The sequence below is a fragment of the Jatropha curcas genome, chromosome 11 (genome assembly GCF_041381405.1).
Source record: "Jatropha curcas cultivar XTBG-Jc1 chromosome 11, XTBG_Jcur_1.0, whole genome shotgun sequence".
NCBI lineage: Eukaryota > Viridiplantae > Streptophyta > Magnoliopsida > Malpighiales > Euphorbiaceae > Jatropha > Jatropha curcas.
Window position 1 is genome coordinate 9,046,664 of NC_143161.1, and position 20,727 is coordinate 9,067,390.

Sequence of the window (20,727 nt, forward strand, 5' to 3'; positions counted from 1 at the left end):
TGCTTTACACATTAAAACTGGCCGTACTTACCCTTTTTTTATTTTTTTCTAAATATAGTTTATTGATTTTTCGATAATATAATAAAAATAATAATGGATTATTGAATAAAAAAAATAAGTATATTAATTAGGTGTTTTTTAATCAATGTTTTGCTGTAAATATTATAATATGTTCGTAGATGAAATGAATGAATATTGTAAAAAAAAAATCAAAATTAAATGAAAAAATAAAATTTTATGATTGAAACGATATGGAAAGTAAAAATAATCATAATTCAAATAAAATAATATCTTTAAAATTAAGAAGTAAAATGATGAGAAGAAAAGTTTTCGACATATAACAAAATTGTTATGGTGATTTTTTCTATAAGTATTAAATATTTATATTAGTAATCGATAATAAATTGGTATTTTAATAGGATTCCTAATTGAGTTATATTATAATTCATAAATTTTTTATAATTAAGATATTACTCATACGTTTTATATTCAATTATTGGAAATGCAATAATAAATTAAATAATAAATATCGATTTTTTAATTCTTTGAATCGAATTATTTTTATTATTATTTTTAGAATTGTATATTATAAGAATTAGCTAATCATAGATATCAATTTAGCATTTATTATTTAATCATTTAATTATTTTATTAATAGTTTTATTCGACCTTTTTTAAATTTTTTTAGTAATTTAAATTAATATAAAATAAATTTATATAATTTTCTATCAATTGAATTAAAATATTTTGACATATATTTCGTGTTTCTTAACTGAATCTTCAACTTTATTAGATAGTTGATTTTTATTATAGGGTCAGGTTATAAAAAAATTTTTGATTTTCTTTTTTTATACTTCATAATTTTATTTATTTAATTAAATAGTATTAACAAATCTAATTACAAATTATTATATAATTTTAATCAACCAATAAAATTAAAAGTTTTCTAATTAGGATGAGACTAAATTATCGTCAATGATATTGTTAATCAACAAATAAAATACAAACAAAATTTAGAATTTCCGTACATATAAAAAAATTATGATTTATTATTGTATTATAATTTGAATATTGAAATTCTCGTGTTTACCTTACTTCCAACGAAATACTTAAAAATAAAAAATAAAATGTAAAAGATATTATCTTGACAAATATTAATTTTACAGTCCTAATAAAATATAAAATAAAAAAAGAGGAAGAAAAGCGAAAAAAATACAAAATAGATTATCAATTTACGGTTATAACTTTAGAAACGGATAAAACTTTCGTTGCTAAAGTATTTGTGGAACAATTTCCTAACTCTTAGCAACGGAAGAATGGAAGAAGAACGAAATCCTATTAATTAATACAAATCAATTAAGGTTATAACTCTAGAAACGGAAAAGTATTCCGTTTCTAACCTGTTTGTAGAACCAACGAGATTTGTTAATTAATTAAAATAATCGATTTGTTAATTAATTAGAATAATCTGATTAAGAAAACTAATATAACTAATCTAATTAAAAATTATTATATAATTTTAATCAATCCATAAAATTAAAATTTTTCTAATTAAAATAGGATTAAACTATTTTTAATGAACCAATAAAATATCAATAAAATTAACAGTTTCTTAAATAAAATATGACTAAATTATCGTTAAAAATATTTTTAATTAATTATTAAAATTAAAAATCTGTAAAAGTACTTATCACAAGAATCAGACATGATTGCAAACTTAATAATATAAAATTGACAAAAGTTTTATATAATAATTCTTGATAGTTAAAAACAACAAATTCTTGATAGGATTTGATTAAATTTAATCTAATCAATTATTTAGGATTAGATTAAATCTCCTAATAGAATTTAGATTCAAATAAAAAATTAATATAACCAATCAAAATTAAACTACTTTTATTTTTCAACCAATAAAATTAAAGTTTCATAACTAGAATATAATAATTTTACTTTCCATATCGTTTCAATCATAAAATTTTATTTTTCATTCAATTTTGATATTTTTTTTTAACAATATTCATTCATTATGTCTACGTACATATTATAATATTTACAGTAAAACATTGATTAAAAAACACCTAATTAATATACTTATTTTTTTATTCAATAATCTATTATTATTTTTATTATATTATGGAAAAATCAATAAACTATATTTAGAAAAACATAAAAAAAGGGTAAGTATGACAAGTTTTAACGTGTAAAGCACATTCTTAATGCTAGTGTGTGTATATATATGCATACACACACAGAGTATAAATAATTTTTTTTTTAAAAAAAATAAAGCTAGATACCTTTTTTTTTATAATCAAAAGGTGTGATCCCTTTCCAGACGTAAAGCAGTAAATATTTTTTACCCTCTTAATAAAGTGTATTTTCTGAAATGCCACTTTTTCGTTGCTCCTCAACTTATTTAAGAAAATAACTTACCTTATTTTTCTAAATAATTTATTTTCTGCTATTTAGTATAAATATTAAAAATTAGTTAAAAATTTTAATTTATTTGACTATAAAATATATATCAAATTATAGACATCTAAAATTTTAAAATTTTGATATGAAAATTATGGACGTCACAGTAAGTCGTTGTAGCCCAGCTAAAACTAGCTTGCAGTTTTTTCTTTCATTTGTCGTTTTTGGTTGGCCAAAGCTAAAAATATTTCTTTTAACGACTCGAGGAGACAACTTCCACACGCATGCAATTTTGATAATAAAATATGGAGAATGGGTAGGTATAGCAGTCTCCAAATTTTGTGACTCAGGCTTCTTTTAAAAAGGCTACAGTACGTTTTTAAGTATTTAATTTATTATTAATTAATAAATAATTTTATACCATGCTATAAAAATATACAACTTTGTCTCTTGCTAATAAAAAAAATATAAATAAAATCAGTGAGAAACAATTCAATACCCTTTTGCTAGCTATAACAACAATTAATCGTGACTATTCCATGCTATGATATAATTTTATATCAATGCCAAGATATAAATGAACGAAAAATATAATTGATTAAATTCAGGTATGGTATAACTTTCACTTTAGCTAAATAAAATTTAAAAATTATGTTTTTAAATTGAGTAATTTAACACGATAGACTCATAAATAAAATAAGAATATATATGAATATTGTGAAAATGATATCAAATAAAAAAATATATAGACTGGGTAACAATTTGAAACTTGAACTCGCTATTGTTGGTAAAATTTTGTCTGAATATCACTGTTACTTGAACATAGAAATGTGTATATATGTATAGGGATTCTAATTTTCTCGATGAACTGAATATTTAAATTGACATTTAACTTATAAAGGGAGATACTTAATAAGGAAAAAAAATTACTATTTCATAACATTCTAATTTGTTTTTGGAATAAGGCGTAATTTGTTTCGTGAATTTGGAAGCAATATACAATTTATCAAAAAATTAATTTTTTATACAATTTATCTCATAAACTTGCACAAGAAAAAAAAATTAATTCTTTAAGAAAAGCTTAATTTTTACCAAAATGAAAATTTTACATAATTAAAAAATAATGAAATATTTGATTTACACAAAACATTAAACAAATAATGTATTTTAAAAAAAATATAACAACAGATTTGACAAAATGTAATTTTTTCCTTTAATAAATCAAATAATGTTGAATGACTTAAAACTTTTTTTATGATGTTTATTCAACGAACTAACGTGATCATGGATGACGAGATAATGTTAGGAAGCTACCTGGATCTTGTTTGGAAACTACACTTTTTCAACCAAAAGTTATTTATACCACTTGCTTGCATAAAATAAATTTGTAAATTTTGATCGTATCCTATAATATAAAAATAGTCTTCATAAAATATATAATAAAACAATTAAATTAACAGTAATTAGTCTATTACCTAATTATATATGACTAAAAATTTATCAATAAGTTTTCATCTCTCGCTCGGTAATTAAAGTCTAACGACTCTATTTCTAGCTATATAAACATTTTACGTTCAGTAATCAGTGGCAGAGTTAAAATTTAAAAAGAAATAGGTAAACTACTATAGGATTTTATTAATAGCATATGTGTAGAAATGAAGTGGGCAAAATGGTTAAAATTGTATTTAAAATTCTGCTTGCCAAGGTTCAAAGTAGGACGTTAGTAAAGAGTTTTTTTTTTTTTTTTTTTTTTTTTTTTTTTTTTTTTTTAATTTTTATAGGAGGGGGAAATTGCTTCCTTTAACATAGTTCCTCATTGTCGATAATTAAAGCCTAACGACTATATTTCTAACTATAAAACACCCTCAAATACACGTAACATATTCTTTTCTAAACCATTTTTCCTATGATAAAAATCTCTGATTTTTTAATATCATGGAGAATAGATAAATTCACTATCGATACAGAAGTACTCTGTGGGTAACTCGAGCCTGGTTCATTTCATGTCTCCTTAAATTAACTGTACCTGAGCTAACATTTGAAGTAAAATAATTACTTGGAAAACTTGATACAATTTGCTGGAGCCGTCAAGGAAGGAAGAAGCCAAGCAAAGGACAGCTCATAGTCGCCAACCAAAAGGGGAAGCAGAAAATGACACTAAAATTAAGCTAAGAAAATAAAAATAAAGAAGAGCAAGAAATTCTATGGATCCAATTCACTTTTATGCCATAATCCAATCACCTTCAAGAAATAGGTAAAGCAGGAATTTAAAATGCGAATTAGCTGTGCCATTTGCAACTGATACATGTCAGGTTTGGTTTGTCTGATATGTAGTATATGCTTTTTTTTTCCAACCACTCACTAATATATTATAAAACTTGCCAAAACTATTATCAAGTCTTGGAGATAAGTGATATGGTCCCATGCATGTGTCTTCCTGCAGTCAGCTTAGAAAATATCATGCAAATGTTAGAAAGACCATGGATGGGTCTTTGTCACCTCGGGTTAGCAATTCTCAATTTCAAACTTAAAAATTGAATCAAACTGACTCGTTAGTCGGATTTAGATAATTATTTTAAAAATTTAGTTACCGATCGATTTAGGTATATAAAATTATTTAGTTTTTAATTTTTAATTTGGTTACTAAATATAACTAATTAAATTTATTTTTAAATTTAAAATAGTTAATTTCATTTGAAATAAATAAACCAAATCAATTTATTTCAATTTGAATCGATTATTATACTATTTAATTTTAAATTTAGGTATCATAAAAATATATTTGAATAAATCGAAACCTAAGCTAATTCGATCTTATTAACTAAATGCTCATCCTTGTTTGTCATGCCATCAATGGTGAGCAATTGTGTCGCAACACTATCATATGTCACAAGTGACATCACCTATTAACTTGGCCAAGAAGATTAATTTGCTTAGCTTTGTCAGCCTGCCTTTGCCGACTTTCTCGTCCTTGAAAGCTACTTGTTCATTTTTTTATCATTTTACATGTTTACTGCTTCCACATACAGGGAATTTCTGTTTAGTGACAATATATACATTCTTTTTTACTACTTTTTATAAGAGATATTTTCCAGCAAATTTCACTCTTCTTTCCTTATAACCCATCTCCATAAAACCTCCATCAAAAGACAGTTCTGATAGATTCCAAGAATGATTCATTTGCAGGAAGGAGATATGTTTACTAAAGTAGGATCAGTAATTGCTAGTTTTATGTTTGTTTGGGCTATGTTCAAACAATACTTTCCTTATGAACTCAGAGACCGTCTTGAAAAATACACTCAAAGAGCCTTCACTTTTGTTTACCCTTACATTCAAATTACCTTCCATGAATTCACAGGTGAACGCCTAATGCGTAGTGAAGCATATTCCTCCATTGAAACTTACCTGAGCTCCAGTTCTTCGATGCAGGCGAAACGTCTCAAAGCAGAAGTAGTAAAAAACAACCAGTCCCTTGTTCTTAGCATGGATGATCATGAAGAAGTAGCTGATCATTTCAATGGGGTAAAGCTATGGTGGGCGTCTGGAAAAAATGTTTTGAAGACGCAAACATTGTCTTTTTATCAGATTACAGACGAAAAAAGGTATTATAAGCTAAGATTTCATAAAAAGCATAGGGAACTGATTATTGGACCTTACCTTAATCATGTGTTGAAAGAAGGTAAGGCGATTAAGATTAAGAATCGACAGCGCAAACTTTATACTAATAATGGGTCCTATTGGAGTCATGTAGTGTTTGAGCATCCTGCAACTTTTAAATCGTTAGCCATAGAGGCGACAAAGAAGAAGGAAATTATAGATGATTTGATTACTTTTAGTCAATCAGAAGAGTTCTATGCAAGAATTGGTAGGGCATGGAAAAGGGGTTATCTTCTTTATGGTCCGCCTGGAACTGGTAAGTCTACTTTGATTGCAGCTATGGCAAATCTTTTGAATTATGATGTTTATGATCTTGAATTAACTTCTGTTAAAAATAATACTGAATTAAGAAAGTTATTGATAGAGGTGCCTTATAAGTCTATTGTAGTTATTGAGGATATTGATTGTTCTCTTGATCTTACTGGTCAAAGAAAGAAAAAGAAGGAGAAAGAAGAAATGGGTAATAATAATGGAAATGAAGAAAAACCCAAAACAGTAAAAGAAGAAAGAGATGACAGAAGTAGTCAAGTTACTCTTTCTGGTTTATTGAATTCTGTTGATGGGTTATGGTCAGCTTGTGGAGGAGAAAGGATAATTGTTTTTACAACAAATTTTATAGAGAAACTTGACCCAGCTCTTATTAGGAAGGGAAGAATGGATAAGCACATAGAACTGTCTTACTGTAGTTTTGAAGCTTTTAAGGTGTTGGCTAATAATTACCTTCAGATTGATACACACCAACTGTTTGATAAAATAAGTGACTTATTGGAGGAAACTAAAATGACACCTGCTGATGTCGCCGAGCATTTGATGCCTAAGACTGTTCCTTCCAATGCCGATGTTTGCTTGGAGAGTCTTGTTGAAGGCCTTCAAATGGCGAAAGAGGAAGCGAAGTTGAAAAAAGAGGAAGAAGCAAGAGAGAAGGCGGAGGAAGCAGCAACAGCAACAGCAACAGCAAATGGAGAAGCTAAATTGGAAGAAAATAAGGATTCAGTATCAGGCAAAGAATAGAGGAGGGAGAAAATTATTTTTTCTCCAATCTTGTGGCTCCATTTCAATTGTTATTAATGTAACCTAGTTCTTTTTTCAGTTAATGCTGTGTCAAAATCTGAATTAAAAAAGAGCAAATGTTGTCTTGGTTAGCCTATACAAGCAAAGAGAAGGAAAAGAAGGTAGACAAGCAATCGATAATCACTTCAAACATAATTATTAACTTAGATAAAAAGGCTATTTATCGTTTCATTACAGATTATAATCTCTTTCCAAGCAGTACAAAACTGTTCGACAAAATGCCACAATGAACTAGGAACGAAGAAAAGCGACAAGCTATCACGTGCAAAATAGATAGAATTATAATCCCTAGAGTTATAGATCTGCTTTCAGTTGTCTGAACCAAAAACTCAGCAAAAAAATTATCCATATTACTGAATTGCTACTGAAAGAAAATCTTCATCATCATGGGGTAATGCTTGTTTACACAAAGATTATCCTTGATGTGACAGATTATGCTGCTACTGATTAAAAAAGATAATTAGGAATATACAAATATTTTATTATTGAAGAAAATGATATTGAAAGGATAGATTAGTCATGGAAAATATTTGATTGTGCATCAGGGGTCCTCTGTTCTATGAAATTATCAAGACACCACATCCTTTTTCTTTTCTTTTCTTTTCTTTTAAAAAAAAATAAAAAAGAAAAATCAATTGTCAATTTTTATACTCTATCAATTACTAATAGATAGCAAGTGATCCCTGTCTTAGTGGGGAGGGTGATGCCCTGGGATCTCCAGTTAAATCCTTAATAATGTAAAATGTAATTTCAATTAGTATTCTTCCCCTTAAGGTTGTACCACCCCTTATGGGCTTGTAACTATTGTAACTACCGCCGATAATGCAGAGCATAGAAGTTTTATTATATATATAATATTGAATGACAAAAAAAAAAAAAAAATAGATAAAAACACATGAAAGAATCTTTTAATAAAATTGGACAACGGATACGGTGAAGCCCCCGAGATACATTAAAATATAAAGGCCTAATGCTTAGATTTGGCCAAATACCTCATTTAATCCCTGGATTTTGACAAAAAGGAATGATAAAAAAATTTTGTAGCACCTGAACTTCACTTTTTTTTAATAATTTCACACCTCCTTACACTAAAAAACAGTAAATTTTAAGGCTTTTTAGCTTTTCTATGCAAAATATTGTTGTGATATGTGGTTAATACAACTTTTGGAATAATAATTTTACATTTTTTTTTAAGGCTTAATGACAAAAACAACCTGAACTTTGACTTTTTTTTCAATTCTAGCCAGTTTTTTTTTTATTTTTTATCAATTAATACCGCGTATTTAGTTTTTTTTATCAATTTTAACCTCCGTTTGTACCAATTTCATGCTAATATGGCAATTATCTTCCACAAGTAGGCTCTACAACATCTAATGTCAGCGTCAAGTCATATATCCATATATATATAAAAAAAAGCCGAAACTTTAAGGTTTTTATCAAATTTGGCCAGTTCTTTTAATTTTATCAATCAATATCGCATATTAATTAATCTCCATTAACTGATTTGGTTATATTGATATTTATTCAATTAAATAGTTTATTAATTAACTGTGTATATTAAGTGTATAATGGGATTAATCAATTATAATTCAATTTTACTATAGAGTCTTTTTTAAAAATGTTATTTTTAAACTATTTAAAAATATTATCAATTAGTATATTTAAAAATAACATTTTTAAAACTCTTCAGTAAAATTGAATTCTAATTAATTAATCCCATTATACACTTAATATACATAGTTAATTAATAAACTATTTAATTGAATAAATATCAATATAACAAAATCATTTGATTGAGATTAATTAGTATATGGTATTGATTGATAAAATTAAAAGAACTGGCCAAGTTTGATAAAAATCTTAAAGTACAGGTTTTTTTTTTTAATATATGTGGATATATAACTTGGCACTGGCATTGAATGTTATAGGGCTCACTCGTGAGAGATAATTGCCATATTAACATGAAATTGATGAAAGACAAACGAAGGCTAGAATTGATATAGAAAACTAAGTACATGGTATTGATCGATAAAAATTAAAAGAATCGGTTAGAATTGATAAAAAAAAAGTCAAAGTTTAGGCCTTTTTTGTCATTAGACTTTTTTTTGTTCTTTTTAATTTTCAAATAAGTGTTCAATTGATTTAATTTTATAAGTTGAGGTGTTCAATGGATCAAATAAAGTATTTAAAAAGCACAATCTCATAATTTAAAGTGTTCAATGAGCCAAAACAAAAGTTGAGATGCTACAAAATTTTGTAAAAAGTACATAAATGAATTTATGTATTAAGCCATCTAAATTTTACAAGGATCAATTGTGCCCACTAAAATTATGAATTTTAGTAAAATAAACATTTCTCCATACTATCAATAATAGTTTTTAGTATTTTTAACTTTCATATATAGATTATTTTTGCGGCATAATCCAATAAATGGGTAATTAAAGAGGTATTTAATTAAAATCATATTCCATTTCCAATTGAAACGGCATGTAGTCTTTATATCCAAGTAATGAATAAAATAAAGCTTGGCAAAAAAACTATTATTAATTGTTCAGGATAAGCACACTATGGTCAGTGGTCACATACTTTTGTCTTCTGTAGTCAGCTTAGGAAATTCCATGGAATGCTAGAAATAGCATGACATCAAATTCAATTACAACACAATCATATGTCACAAGTCATCACATCTCCTGAATAATTTAGTTAGAAGATTGACTAGTCTAAGCCTGCCTTTTCCCTAACTTAATTTTATTAATTTAATATCATATCATTATATATAATAAATGAGAATCATGGATTTTTATCGGATGTTAACATGACACTTTCTTTGAAGAGTGAGCCTCTAATATTTTAGTATTTGTATTTAACGAATTGGAGAAAAAATTGTAAATTTTTGAAGAAAAAACATATTTTTCATTAAAAATTCTCTCTCTAATTTATGAGAGAATTTTAAATACAACGACTTCTAATATCCTTTGTTATTAATTTTTTATGAGTTTGTTAAACAATGTTTTCTTTCAATTAATTTATGATGTATGTTTTGAATTTGACAAGATGATTTTTCAATAATATATATAGATTAGCTGGGAAAGTGCTAAATTGAAACAACCCGAATTTTTATTTTCAAATATTTTTCAATTAAATTTAATAAACTGACAGCCTGGAAATGTATTTAATTATTTAAATGCAAATCAATAATTCGTACAGTGACAAACCGAACCAAAAACCAATTGGAAAAATCTAGAATCGATCAAAAACCAAGATTTGGGCTGATTCGAACCTGAATCGAACCAAACCAGCCCAAACCATCTAGAAACATCTCCTCCCCTCTTATCTTCAACGCTCATATCCCTCCCTCACTCTGTCTTGCGCCTCCCGACCACCCACCCAGCACCACTGCCTTCCTCTCCTTTCTTCTTCTTCTTCTTCTTCTTCTTTCCTTTCTTTTCTTTCTTTCCCTTTCTTCTTCTCTGCAATTGTGTCTGTGTCGCGTCCCAACAGCTCCAGCAGAAACGCAAGCCACCAGCACGAGCTCAGCCACGTAGCGCCACCTCGCTGCTGGTCCACGCTGCAGTAGCTCCGCCGTCGCTGTCTCTCTCTCCGTTCGATTCCAGCGAGGTCGACAGTCCACTACCTCCATCGCGCCGGCGAGCCTGTCACGTCTCCCTTGAAGTTGCGTCGCCAGCTGCTCCGCCACAACAGATTACGCATCCGCCGACGTCACAGCAGCTCTGCTGCTGCTGCAGTGCATCTCCGGCCACCGCTTGACAGTCGCAGCGTGTATACTTCGATCCAACACGCGTAAGAATCCCTGATCTAGCGCAAATTCGACAAAAATTATATTTTGGGGTAAAAATTAATTTTAATAATTTTAGTTACTTGAATTAATTTTATTATTGTAGTTAATTAATTTAGTTCATTTAATTTTTAGTTATTTTGCGTAGTTAATTAATTTTATGTAGTGAAATTAATTTAAGTAGTATTAATTTATTGATTAATAAAAATATTTAGTTAGCAATTTTCGTTATTTAGTTAGTTAAAATTAAATTCAGTATGAAATAATTTATTGAGGAATTTTGATAATAATATTATGAATGGAATGAAATGAGGAATTGAGAATTTAAGGTAATGTTGATATTGATATTCAGATGGAGGATGAGAAAATTGAATTGATTGATTGCCCGATGGATGGGCTGTGTGATTTGGAGTTATTAGATAAAATTGTTGATATTTTAAACAGGTGGAAAGTCCAATTTTTAGGGGAGATGCTGTCGAAATTTCGGTAGAAAATAAAATGAATTTTGGTAGCAAATAAAATTTATTATAGAAATTTAATTAATTATAGAGAGTAAATTATTGATAGAAATTAAATAGGTTAAGAATAGTAGTGTGATGAATAAATATTTTATCTGATATTATTCTTTTTTTTTCCGATGTCATTTTTACTTTGCTTAGATCGCTCGGGTCCATCTAGTGCTCCTCCCGGATAGAATCAACGCTAGAGCTTCGTTCTCCACCACAGTGAGTAATAATAAATAATGCATATCAACACTGCATATGCATAACATTTATTCATAAACATTATGTTTTTATTTACATATTTACAATATATTACAAGTATTTTATCATATATATTAAGTTACGATCATTATAATTATACTTATATATAATTGTGCATTTGGATGAAATTGGTGTAATACGTTGAAAGAATTGTTTGATTACTTGTGCTGTGCATATACTGTGCCTTGTTTGTGTGGAATTAGGATGAAGTGGGTCACCATGGGTTTGTGAGACTGTTTCTGTTATACGGATCCTGATTCTGATTTCTGTTATATTCTGATTCTGTTATATGGATCCGAATTCTGTTTCTGTTAGCCGGGTAAATGGGAGATCGGCGCCCCCGTGTGCACCTGATAATTCTGTTTGTTCTGAAACCACAGGATGGCCGCTTGTTGTTGCGCACCTGAAAATCTAGATTTGATTGCAGCCCGCAGGGTGGCCTCCTGTTGTGAGCGCTTGATGATCTAGATTGGATGGAGACCACCGGGTTGCCTCCTGTTGGTATAAAAAAAAAAAAAAAAAAAAAAAAAAAAAAAAAGAAAAGAGAATGTAAAAACAATGAGAGGGCTGGTCAAGTGAGGATTAGACCGGTCGGCCAGTATGGGGGATCGGCTCCCTGGTGCACATGTGAGAGGATGAGTCATGTGGGAGGACGACTCATCGGGGGTTCGGTGACTCCACTGACTAATTTCCACGTGATGTGATTATTTGAAGGTGATATTGTTGTGGGTGCTGATATGATGACATATGAGTGACTGTTGTGTGTTCATTCAGTATACTAGGGTGCATTTTGCTTGCCTGTATGTGGTGTGTATTATTTATTATTATTCACTGAGTTGCAAAACTCACCCCCTTCTCTCCAAACCTCTCAGGTACTAGGAAGCAGCTGATTCGATTGAAGCTCTGCAATCTTCTCCGCAGAGTTATAAATGTAAACTTTATATTTTTGTTATTTAATTTTGGTTGTATAAGTTACTCTTTTATCAGATTATTATTGAACTCCGCAGTTATAGGGTTGTGTATTTAAATTAGGCCTTATTGTTAGCACTACGCTATAAATTAATTATTGTGTAATTAACTGTAGGTAAACTAGTAAGCCCTTATTGTGATTATGAGTTATTGTGAATAGGCCCTGGTTAAATTTTATGTATTATTTGATATTGGGCCAGATGTTTGAAAATTTTATAAAACTTATATCTCAAGTCATATGGGCTTACTGTTTTGTTGAATTAGGAGAATCATGTAGACAGATTGAATAATTTAGGCTTACTACGGGCCTCGGGGGCCTTAAGCTTACCTAGGCCCTAGTGCCGGTCCGGCCCACGGAAACGGGTCGTGACAAAGGTGGTATCAGAGCAAAAGTTCATAAGTCTAGATGTAACTGCGGAGTAATTCCTGTCATGTCTTGACATAGTCTTCCTTGCTTTCCTCTTCAGCGTTGTTCGCAACCAGATTAGAGTCAAGTTGTTTAATAAGTAAATTTTGTATCCTTGTTCTTTAGAGATGTGATTTAGTTACTGATGCTAAGGGGATGGTTTAAACAAAAAACCCTTTTATGGAATAAATAATATTCATATATAATTTAAGTATGTAAGAAGATAAGTTATATAGGATTAATAAGTTGAGGTTAGTTGATGAAAGTGTGCTATTTTTTTATTTAATACGTGTTGAATGTGGAATACATATATAAGAATGCATGAATGTGTTTAGATGTGTGCCTGCGGAATTGAGAATGAGTTGCTAATTATTTAATAAGAGAACTAAATGATTCGTATTCGAGGACATTAGAATCTATTTATTTAGAGTATTGAATGAGTATATGAATTTGATGAAATTTACATGATGTTGGTTAGTGGAATTTCTTATATTTATTGAGATAAATATTTTCTGGATGGAATGGATATACATGATTTTTATAAGGTCTGAATGTTGAAGGATTTGGTGCGATTTGGTATAATAATTGGTGATGAGTATTTTTCATAAAGAATAATATTGGTGGAATTATTGTATTAAGTGAGTTTTATTTATGAGTAATCACTGCTTGGTAGAGTAGTGTATTGTTGTAGTCATCAACTATTCTTTTTTAGGTGTGTGAATATAAGGAATAATATAAATTATTGTGGTTATAAGAAAAGTAAATTGTGATTCTTAGTGAAAGATAAATTACTCTAATCTTTATGTATTTAGTGGTGGATATTGTGTGGATCGTGACATCTTATGGTTTAATATGGTATAAGTAAGAATTAAATCTAATGGTATTTAGTCTTTTGATGTTTAAAATAATTGTTGCATACTCGATGATATGTGAATTACAAACAATGATTTTTGTTTAATGGGAGATACTATGATCTAAGGAGTTAACGACTCTATGAGGGAATTAAAGTAATTATGTTATGTAAATAGTGGGCTATGATGATTAAGTATTGATGAATGACATTGGACATGGAAAGATAATTGTCCAATTATTGAATTGATGTTATACTAATGAATTAGATAAGTAAGGATGGATCTAGTCCTATTATTGTATGGATATTAAGAAAAGAATCAATTACAGAAACGTGAAGAGTATGAATTAGTGTGATTTAAATGAGAATAATTAGTATTTAGAGGTTTGACAAATTAAGAATAATTGTTATAAGATTTGATGCAAATAGGAATAATGATACATCAAAGGATCTAAGACAAAGATTTTTTTTTATTTTTGGGGATTTCACTGAGTGTAAAAAAAAAAAAAAAAAAGTTGAGTATGTAGTTAGTATTAGGCAGTAATATGGAGTATTTAGTGATAAGTTGGGTAATTGTGTTGAATTGTCTATAGAATTACAAAGGTGGTGTATATAATTAAGGGATAGTTAGTATAATGTAGGAAGTAATATGGTGAAAGTTGAGTATGTAGTGAGTGTATTAGGCAGTATTTAGTGACCCTAGTACATGTAGGATATTTAATAAACCAAACTAAGTTTGCGGAACTAGTATAATAAAATGGAAGTAAAGGATAATAAAGAAAATTAGTGGTTTTGGGATTGGAACGCTATAATATTGGGTGATAATTATATTAGAAAAATGATAATTAGAATATAATTTGAAGGAGAACAATATTGTATAATTGTAAAGTTTCTTGTTATATCAGATGGAAAATAGAGATAAGGTGGATATTAAGAATTTAAATGATCATGAATAGTAATTTTATGCTGTAAATAAATTTAAGATTTATGAAAATTTAGAAAGTTTAAAGATGTTTTAGAATAAGTAGTTAAGACTATGTAGTTAAACAAAAAGGAGCAAAATATTATTAACGATAGAATGATGGAACATGTATACTATTGAAGGTAGGAAAAATGGCTTTGAGGTTTAAAATAATTATCACTGTTGATGATAATTCTAATAGGATATTAAATAAATAATTGATAATGTTATAACCAAACTTTTGAGTTGAGTTAATCGGGTCTTTGCGAGGTGAGTTTCGAGAATTTAGTGGTTCATAAATAGTAAATTTAAATCTAAAAAGAGATCAAAGGTAGGAAGTTATTGAATGTCTTATGTTAAACAAATAGATAAATGATTCGAGGATTGTAATCCCGATGACAAAAGAATTTAGTACTTATATTCAGAAAGAAAGATAGACTTTCTATTGGAGAGAAAGAGAGAAGAGAATTTTGACTACTGTAATTTGATAGCATCTAGTTGGAATAATAGTTGATAAAGGATCACGGGACTTAGCTTGAGATGACAACGAATGTAAATAAATTTAAATTTCTTGACGTAAAGCAATTAAAATAAGGAATTTCTATTAATTAGTGCAACTTTTGCAAGTTACTTGTTTTATTAGATAAAGAAGGGAAGTTATATTTATGACCTTAGTAGAACATGAAGGTAATTAGAGTATTTTCATTCATTAGTAAGCAAGCTGAGTTTTAATTTACTATTTGCATGGAACAGTGAAACTTGGTATAAGAAGGAAAAGGTGAATTTGGGATAGTTTTAACAAATTAATGAAGAGAATACATGTTAGTGTTTGAAGACTAAGGATATAAACTAGAGGATTATTGGATGTGATAACAGGATGGTTTAAGACTACATCTTGATTATATTGGAGTGCCAACTCATGTGTGTCGATTAGATCACTAATCAATTCAAATTGCTCATGAGACTATTGAGGTACCAATTAGAGTGAAAATTATTGATACATAATGTAGAATCAATGTAAACCTACTCTGAATTCCTTAGCAATTGGTAGCAATTATGATTGAATGAATAGAATTGTGTTATAAATGGTAGTTGCGACATATCTAATGGTTTAAGGGAATATTTAATTAGTTAGGTGCATTTGAGGACTGGTACATTAAAACTCAGATGTTGAGGAATTCAATGAGCTATTAACCTTGTTTGGAGTAAAGAATATAGAGAGAACATAATTGAGGATTTGAAATGAGATTGTATATCTATCTTTCGTTGGAAAATTGTTAAGTTGATAAATAGGTGATGTGCTTGGGATAGAAGCCAAAATCTCCTATCAGTTGATAGCAATTAGCTAGAGAAATGTCATGATTTTGTTTGAAATAAGCTTGTAGTAATGCCATGAATTTGTTCTCTTTAATTGGAAAGGATTGAATGGTAATGGTAGAATTGATAATAATAATAAGGATTCTTGTATCAGTAAGATTAAATACTTGATTTGTGTATGAGCTTCTTATGGAATGATGATCATTGCCTATAATAGCTAATGAGAGAAAAATGAGGCGATACATCAATGCAGGACACATGATATATAGCTAATGAGATTAATATCCCTTACTTAAGCAGAGGTTATGAAGAGCTTAAAATTCTTACGTGTAAAGGTGAATATTAGTGTTGAATCTGTGCCTTGGGTTATGAATGGTTTACTTGATTTGACTTGTGGATATAGTACAACTCAAGTTTAAATTAACTATGGTGATAAGGTAGATATCTAGCTGTTCATAAGAAGAAGTATTCTCCTGAATGTGAATGTAATAACTTTTAGTAGTTGCAGCATTATGTGAGAAGTACAACCACCGTTATCGTAAACGACTATTGCATCCTAGTTTCTTGCTACTTTTAAAATTCGAGGACGAATTTTTATAAGGGGGGAAGATTGAAACAACCCGAATTTTTATTTTCAAATATTTTCCAATTAAATTTAATAAACTGACAGCCTGGAAATGTATTTAATTATTTAAATGCAAATCAATAATTCGTACAGTGACAAACCGAACCAAAAACCAATTGGAAAAATCTAGAATCGATCAAAAACCAAGATTTGGGCTGATTCGAACCTGAATCGAACCAAACCAGCCCAAACCATCTAGAAACATCTCCTCCCCTCTTATCTTCAACGCTCATATCCCTCCCTCACTCTGTCTTGCGCCTCCCGACCACCCACCCAGCACCACTGCCTTCCTCTCCTTTCTTCTTCTTCTTCTTCTTCTTCTTCTTCTTCTTCTTCTTCTTTCCTTTCTTTTCTTTCTTTCCCTTTCTTCTTCTCTGCGATTGTGTCTGTGTCGCGTCCCAACAGCTCCAGCAGAAACGCAAGCCACCAGCACGAGCTCAGCCACGTAGCGCCACCTCGCTGCTGGTCCACGCTGCAGTAGCTCCGCCGTCGCTGTCTCTCTCTCCGTTCGATTCCAGCGAGGTCGACAGTCCACTACCTCCATCGCGCCGGCGAGCCTGTCACGTCTCCCTTGAAGTTGCGTCGCCAGCTGCTCCGCCACAACAGATTACGCATCCGCCGACGTCACAGCAGCTCTGCTGCTGCTGCAGTGCATCTCCGGCCACCGCTTGACAGTCGCAGCGTGTATACTTCGATCCAACACGCGTAAGAATCCCTGATCTAGCGCAAATTCGACAAAAATTATATTTTGGGGTAAAAATTAATTTTAATAATTTTAGTTACTTGAATTAATTTTATTATTGTAGTTAATTAATTTAGTTCATTTAATTTTTAGTTATTTTGCGTAGTTAATTAATTTTATGTAGTGAAATTAATTTAAGTAGTATTAATTTATTGATTAATAAAAATATTTAGTTAGCAATTTTCGTTATTTAGTTAGTTAAAATTAAATTCAGTATGAAATAATTTATTGAGGAATTTTGATAATAATATTATGAATGGAATGAAATGAGGAATTGAGAATTTAAGGTAATGTTGATATTGATATTCAGATGGAGGATGAGAAAATTGAATTGATTGATTGCCCGATGGATGGGCTGTGTGATTTGGAGTTATTAGATAAAATTGTTGATATTTTAAACAGGTGGAAAGTCCAATTTTTAGGGGAGATGCTGTCGAAATTTCGGTAGAAAATAAAATGAATTTTGGTAGCAAATAAAATTTATTATAGAAATTTAATTAATTATAGAGAGTAAATTATTGATAGAAATTAAATAGGTTAAGAATAGTAGTGTGATGAATAAATATTTTATCTGATATTATTCTTTTTTTTTCCGATGTCATTTTTACTTTGCTTAGATCGCTCGGGTCCATCTAGTACTCCTCCCGGATAGAATCAACGCTAGAGCTTCGTTCTCCACCACAGTGAGTAATAATAAATAATGCATATCAACACTGCATATGCATAACATTTATTCATAAACATTATGTTTTTATTTACATATTTACAATATATTACAAGTATTTTATCATATATATTAAGTTACGATCATTATAATTATACTTATATATAATTGTGCATTTGGATGAAATTGGTGTAATACGTTGAAAGAATTGTTTGATTACTTGTGCTGTGCATATACTGTGCCTTGTTTGTGTAGAATTAGGATGAAGTGGGTCACCATGGGTTTGTGAGACTGTTTCTGTTATACGGATCCTGATTCTGATTTCTGTTATATTCTGATTCTGTTATATGGATCCGAATTCTGTTTCTGTTAGCCGGGTAAATGGGAGATCGGCGCCCCCGTGTGCACCTGATAATTCTGTTTGTTCTGAAACCACAGGATGGCCGCTTGTTGTTGCGCACCTGAAAATCTAGATTTGATTGCAGCCCGCAGGGTGGCCTCCTGTTGTGAGCGCTTGATGATCTAGATTGGATGGAGACCACCGGGTTGCCTCCTGTTGGTATAAAAAAAAAAAAAAAAAAAAAAAAAAAAAAAAAAAAAGAAAAGAGAATGTAAAAACAATGAGAGGGCTGGTCAAGTGAGGATTAGACCGGTCGGCCAGTATGGGGGATCGGCTCCCTGGTGCACATGTGAGAGGATGAGTCATGTGGGAGGACGACTCATCGGGGGTTCGGTGACTCCACTGACTAATTTCCACGTGATGTGATTATTTGAAGGTGATATTGTTGTGGGTGCTGATATGATGACATATGAGTGACTGTTGTGTGTTCATTCAGTATACTAGGGTGCATTTTGCTTGCCTGTATGTGGTGTGTATTATTTATTATTATTCACTGAGTTGCAAAACTCACCCCCTTCTCTCCAAACCTCTCAGGTACTAGGAAGCAGCTGATTCGATTGAAGCTCTGCAATCTTCTCCGCAGAGTTATAAATGTAAACTTTATATTTTTGTTATTTAATTTTGGTTGTATAAGTTACTCTTTTATCAGATTATTATTGAACTCCGCAGTTATAGGGTTGTGTATTTAAATTAGGCCTTATTGTTAGCACTACGCTATAAATTAATTATTGTGTAATTAACTGTAGGTAAACTAGTAAGCCCTTATTGTGATTATGAGTTATTGTGAATAGGCCCTGGTTAAATTTTATGTATTATTTGATATTGGGCCAGATGTTTGAAAATTTTATAAAACTTATATCTCAAGTCATATGGGCTTACTGTTTTGTTGAATTAGGAGAATCATGTAGACAGATTGAATAATTTAGGCTTACTACGGGCCTCGGGGGCCTTAAGCTTACCTAGGCCCTAGTGCCGGTCCGGCCCACGGAAACGGGTCGTGACATAAATATTGTTGGCCAGTTCATTGGAGTCTCCAATTTAGAAATCTAGGTATTTCAAATATAGCAAATGAGTTTTTTGACATTTTTTTTAGCTATTTGATTGTTTTCCACTTCTTAAACATTAATCAATCCTGTAAATTTACTTACTATATATTTGGTATTCATTACATTTATTTTTTTGTTTAAAATAATCATATTGGTCTTAAAATAGAAAAATGACTTCGTAAAATTAAAATCGGTTCCAATTCTAACCGGTTCCACTTCTAAATGATGATTTGTTTGTAAATTAGTCTAAAATAATGTTTTATAAAACAAAAAAATCAAAATAAATAAATATAAATATGGACAAAAAATGTATTACACAAAAAATATATCAGATGTGAATTGCAATAATTTTTTTTCTAAATTTATTCACTCATATTTCTTATTTATTATTCACTATTTTTTCAAATTTACTTATATATGCATGTCTATGATTCAAGTTATTACTCTAAGGGGATATAAGTTCTCACTAATTTTCCATCAGTATTTCATGTTTATATAGTAATATGTTTTCTCTATTCAATTGGCCACGTATAAATGTCAAATTAGTATTCTTTTTCCTTTGTATGAATACCTCATTCATTAGTTAGAATAAAAAAATTTCAATTTTACATAATACATTTGAATCATGCTGTCTATGCATTGTGTACACTTTAAATTTTAACAATTTATTCAATACACATATTTTTACGACTCAAAATTAAATATATTATACAGTTGCATAAAGCGCGGGAAACCGCCTAATTAAATTATATATTCAATGCTTTCACATACATATAAAATTGCGTATGTTATAACAATACATATTTTTTATTTTAGTATTTCTAGACAGAGTCGTTTTCGAATCACTTCACAAACATAGATAATAAATCTTCTTACTAAGTTTTCAATAATTTTTAAGCACTATTTAATAGAATCAAAATCTAATTAGAATTCCCTTTGAAATGAATTTTCAACTACATTCATGAATCCAATAACTCTAAACTAAGCAAATAATTATAAGCAAGGTGCATATGAAAAATTTAAGGTAAAGTGATATAAAATTTATGG

General features: G+C 29.6%; 1 protein-coding gene and 2 long non-coding RNA genes across 3 annotated transcripts; all 3 read left to right on the forward strand.

Moving 5' to 3' along the window:
• The first annotated feature begins 5,449 nt into the window (after positions 1-5,449).
• LOC105642469 (AAA-ATPase At3g28580) lies at positions 5,450-7,294 on the forward strand. Its single transcript, XM_012227306.4, has one exon. The coding sequence runs from the start codon at positions 5,584-5,586 to the stop codon at positions 7,078-7,080; it is 1,497 nt and encodes a 498-aa protein (XP_012082696.1). The 5' UTR covers positions 5,450-5,583; the 3' UTR covers positions 7,081-7,294.
• Positions 7,295-10,592: 3,298 nt separating this feature from the next.
• LOC149492521 (uncharacterized) lies at positions 10,593-12,853 on the forward strand. Its single transcript, XR_016318903.1, has 3 exons — positions 10,593-10,941; positions 11,596-11,661; positions 12,573-12,853. It is a non-coding gene; the product is annotated as an uncharacterized LOC149492521 (long non-coding RNA).
• Positions 12,854-17,078: 4,225 nt separating this feature from the next.
• LOC149492522 (uncharacterized) lies at positions 17,079-19,449 on the forward strand. Its single transcript, XR_016318719.1, has 3 exons — positions 17,079-17,533; positions 18,188-18,253; positions 19,169-19,449. It is a non-coding gene; the product is annotated as an uncharacterized LOC149492522 (long non-coding RNA).
• Positions 19,450-20,727: the final 1,278 nt, after the last annotated feature.

What these genes read in the sequence shown, in the direction of transcription:
- LOC105642469 (XM_012227306.4), top strand. Translation starts at nt 5,584, where the DNA reads ATGATTCATTTGCAGGAAGGAGATATGTTTACTAAAGTAGGATCAGTA.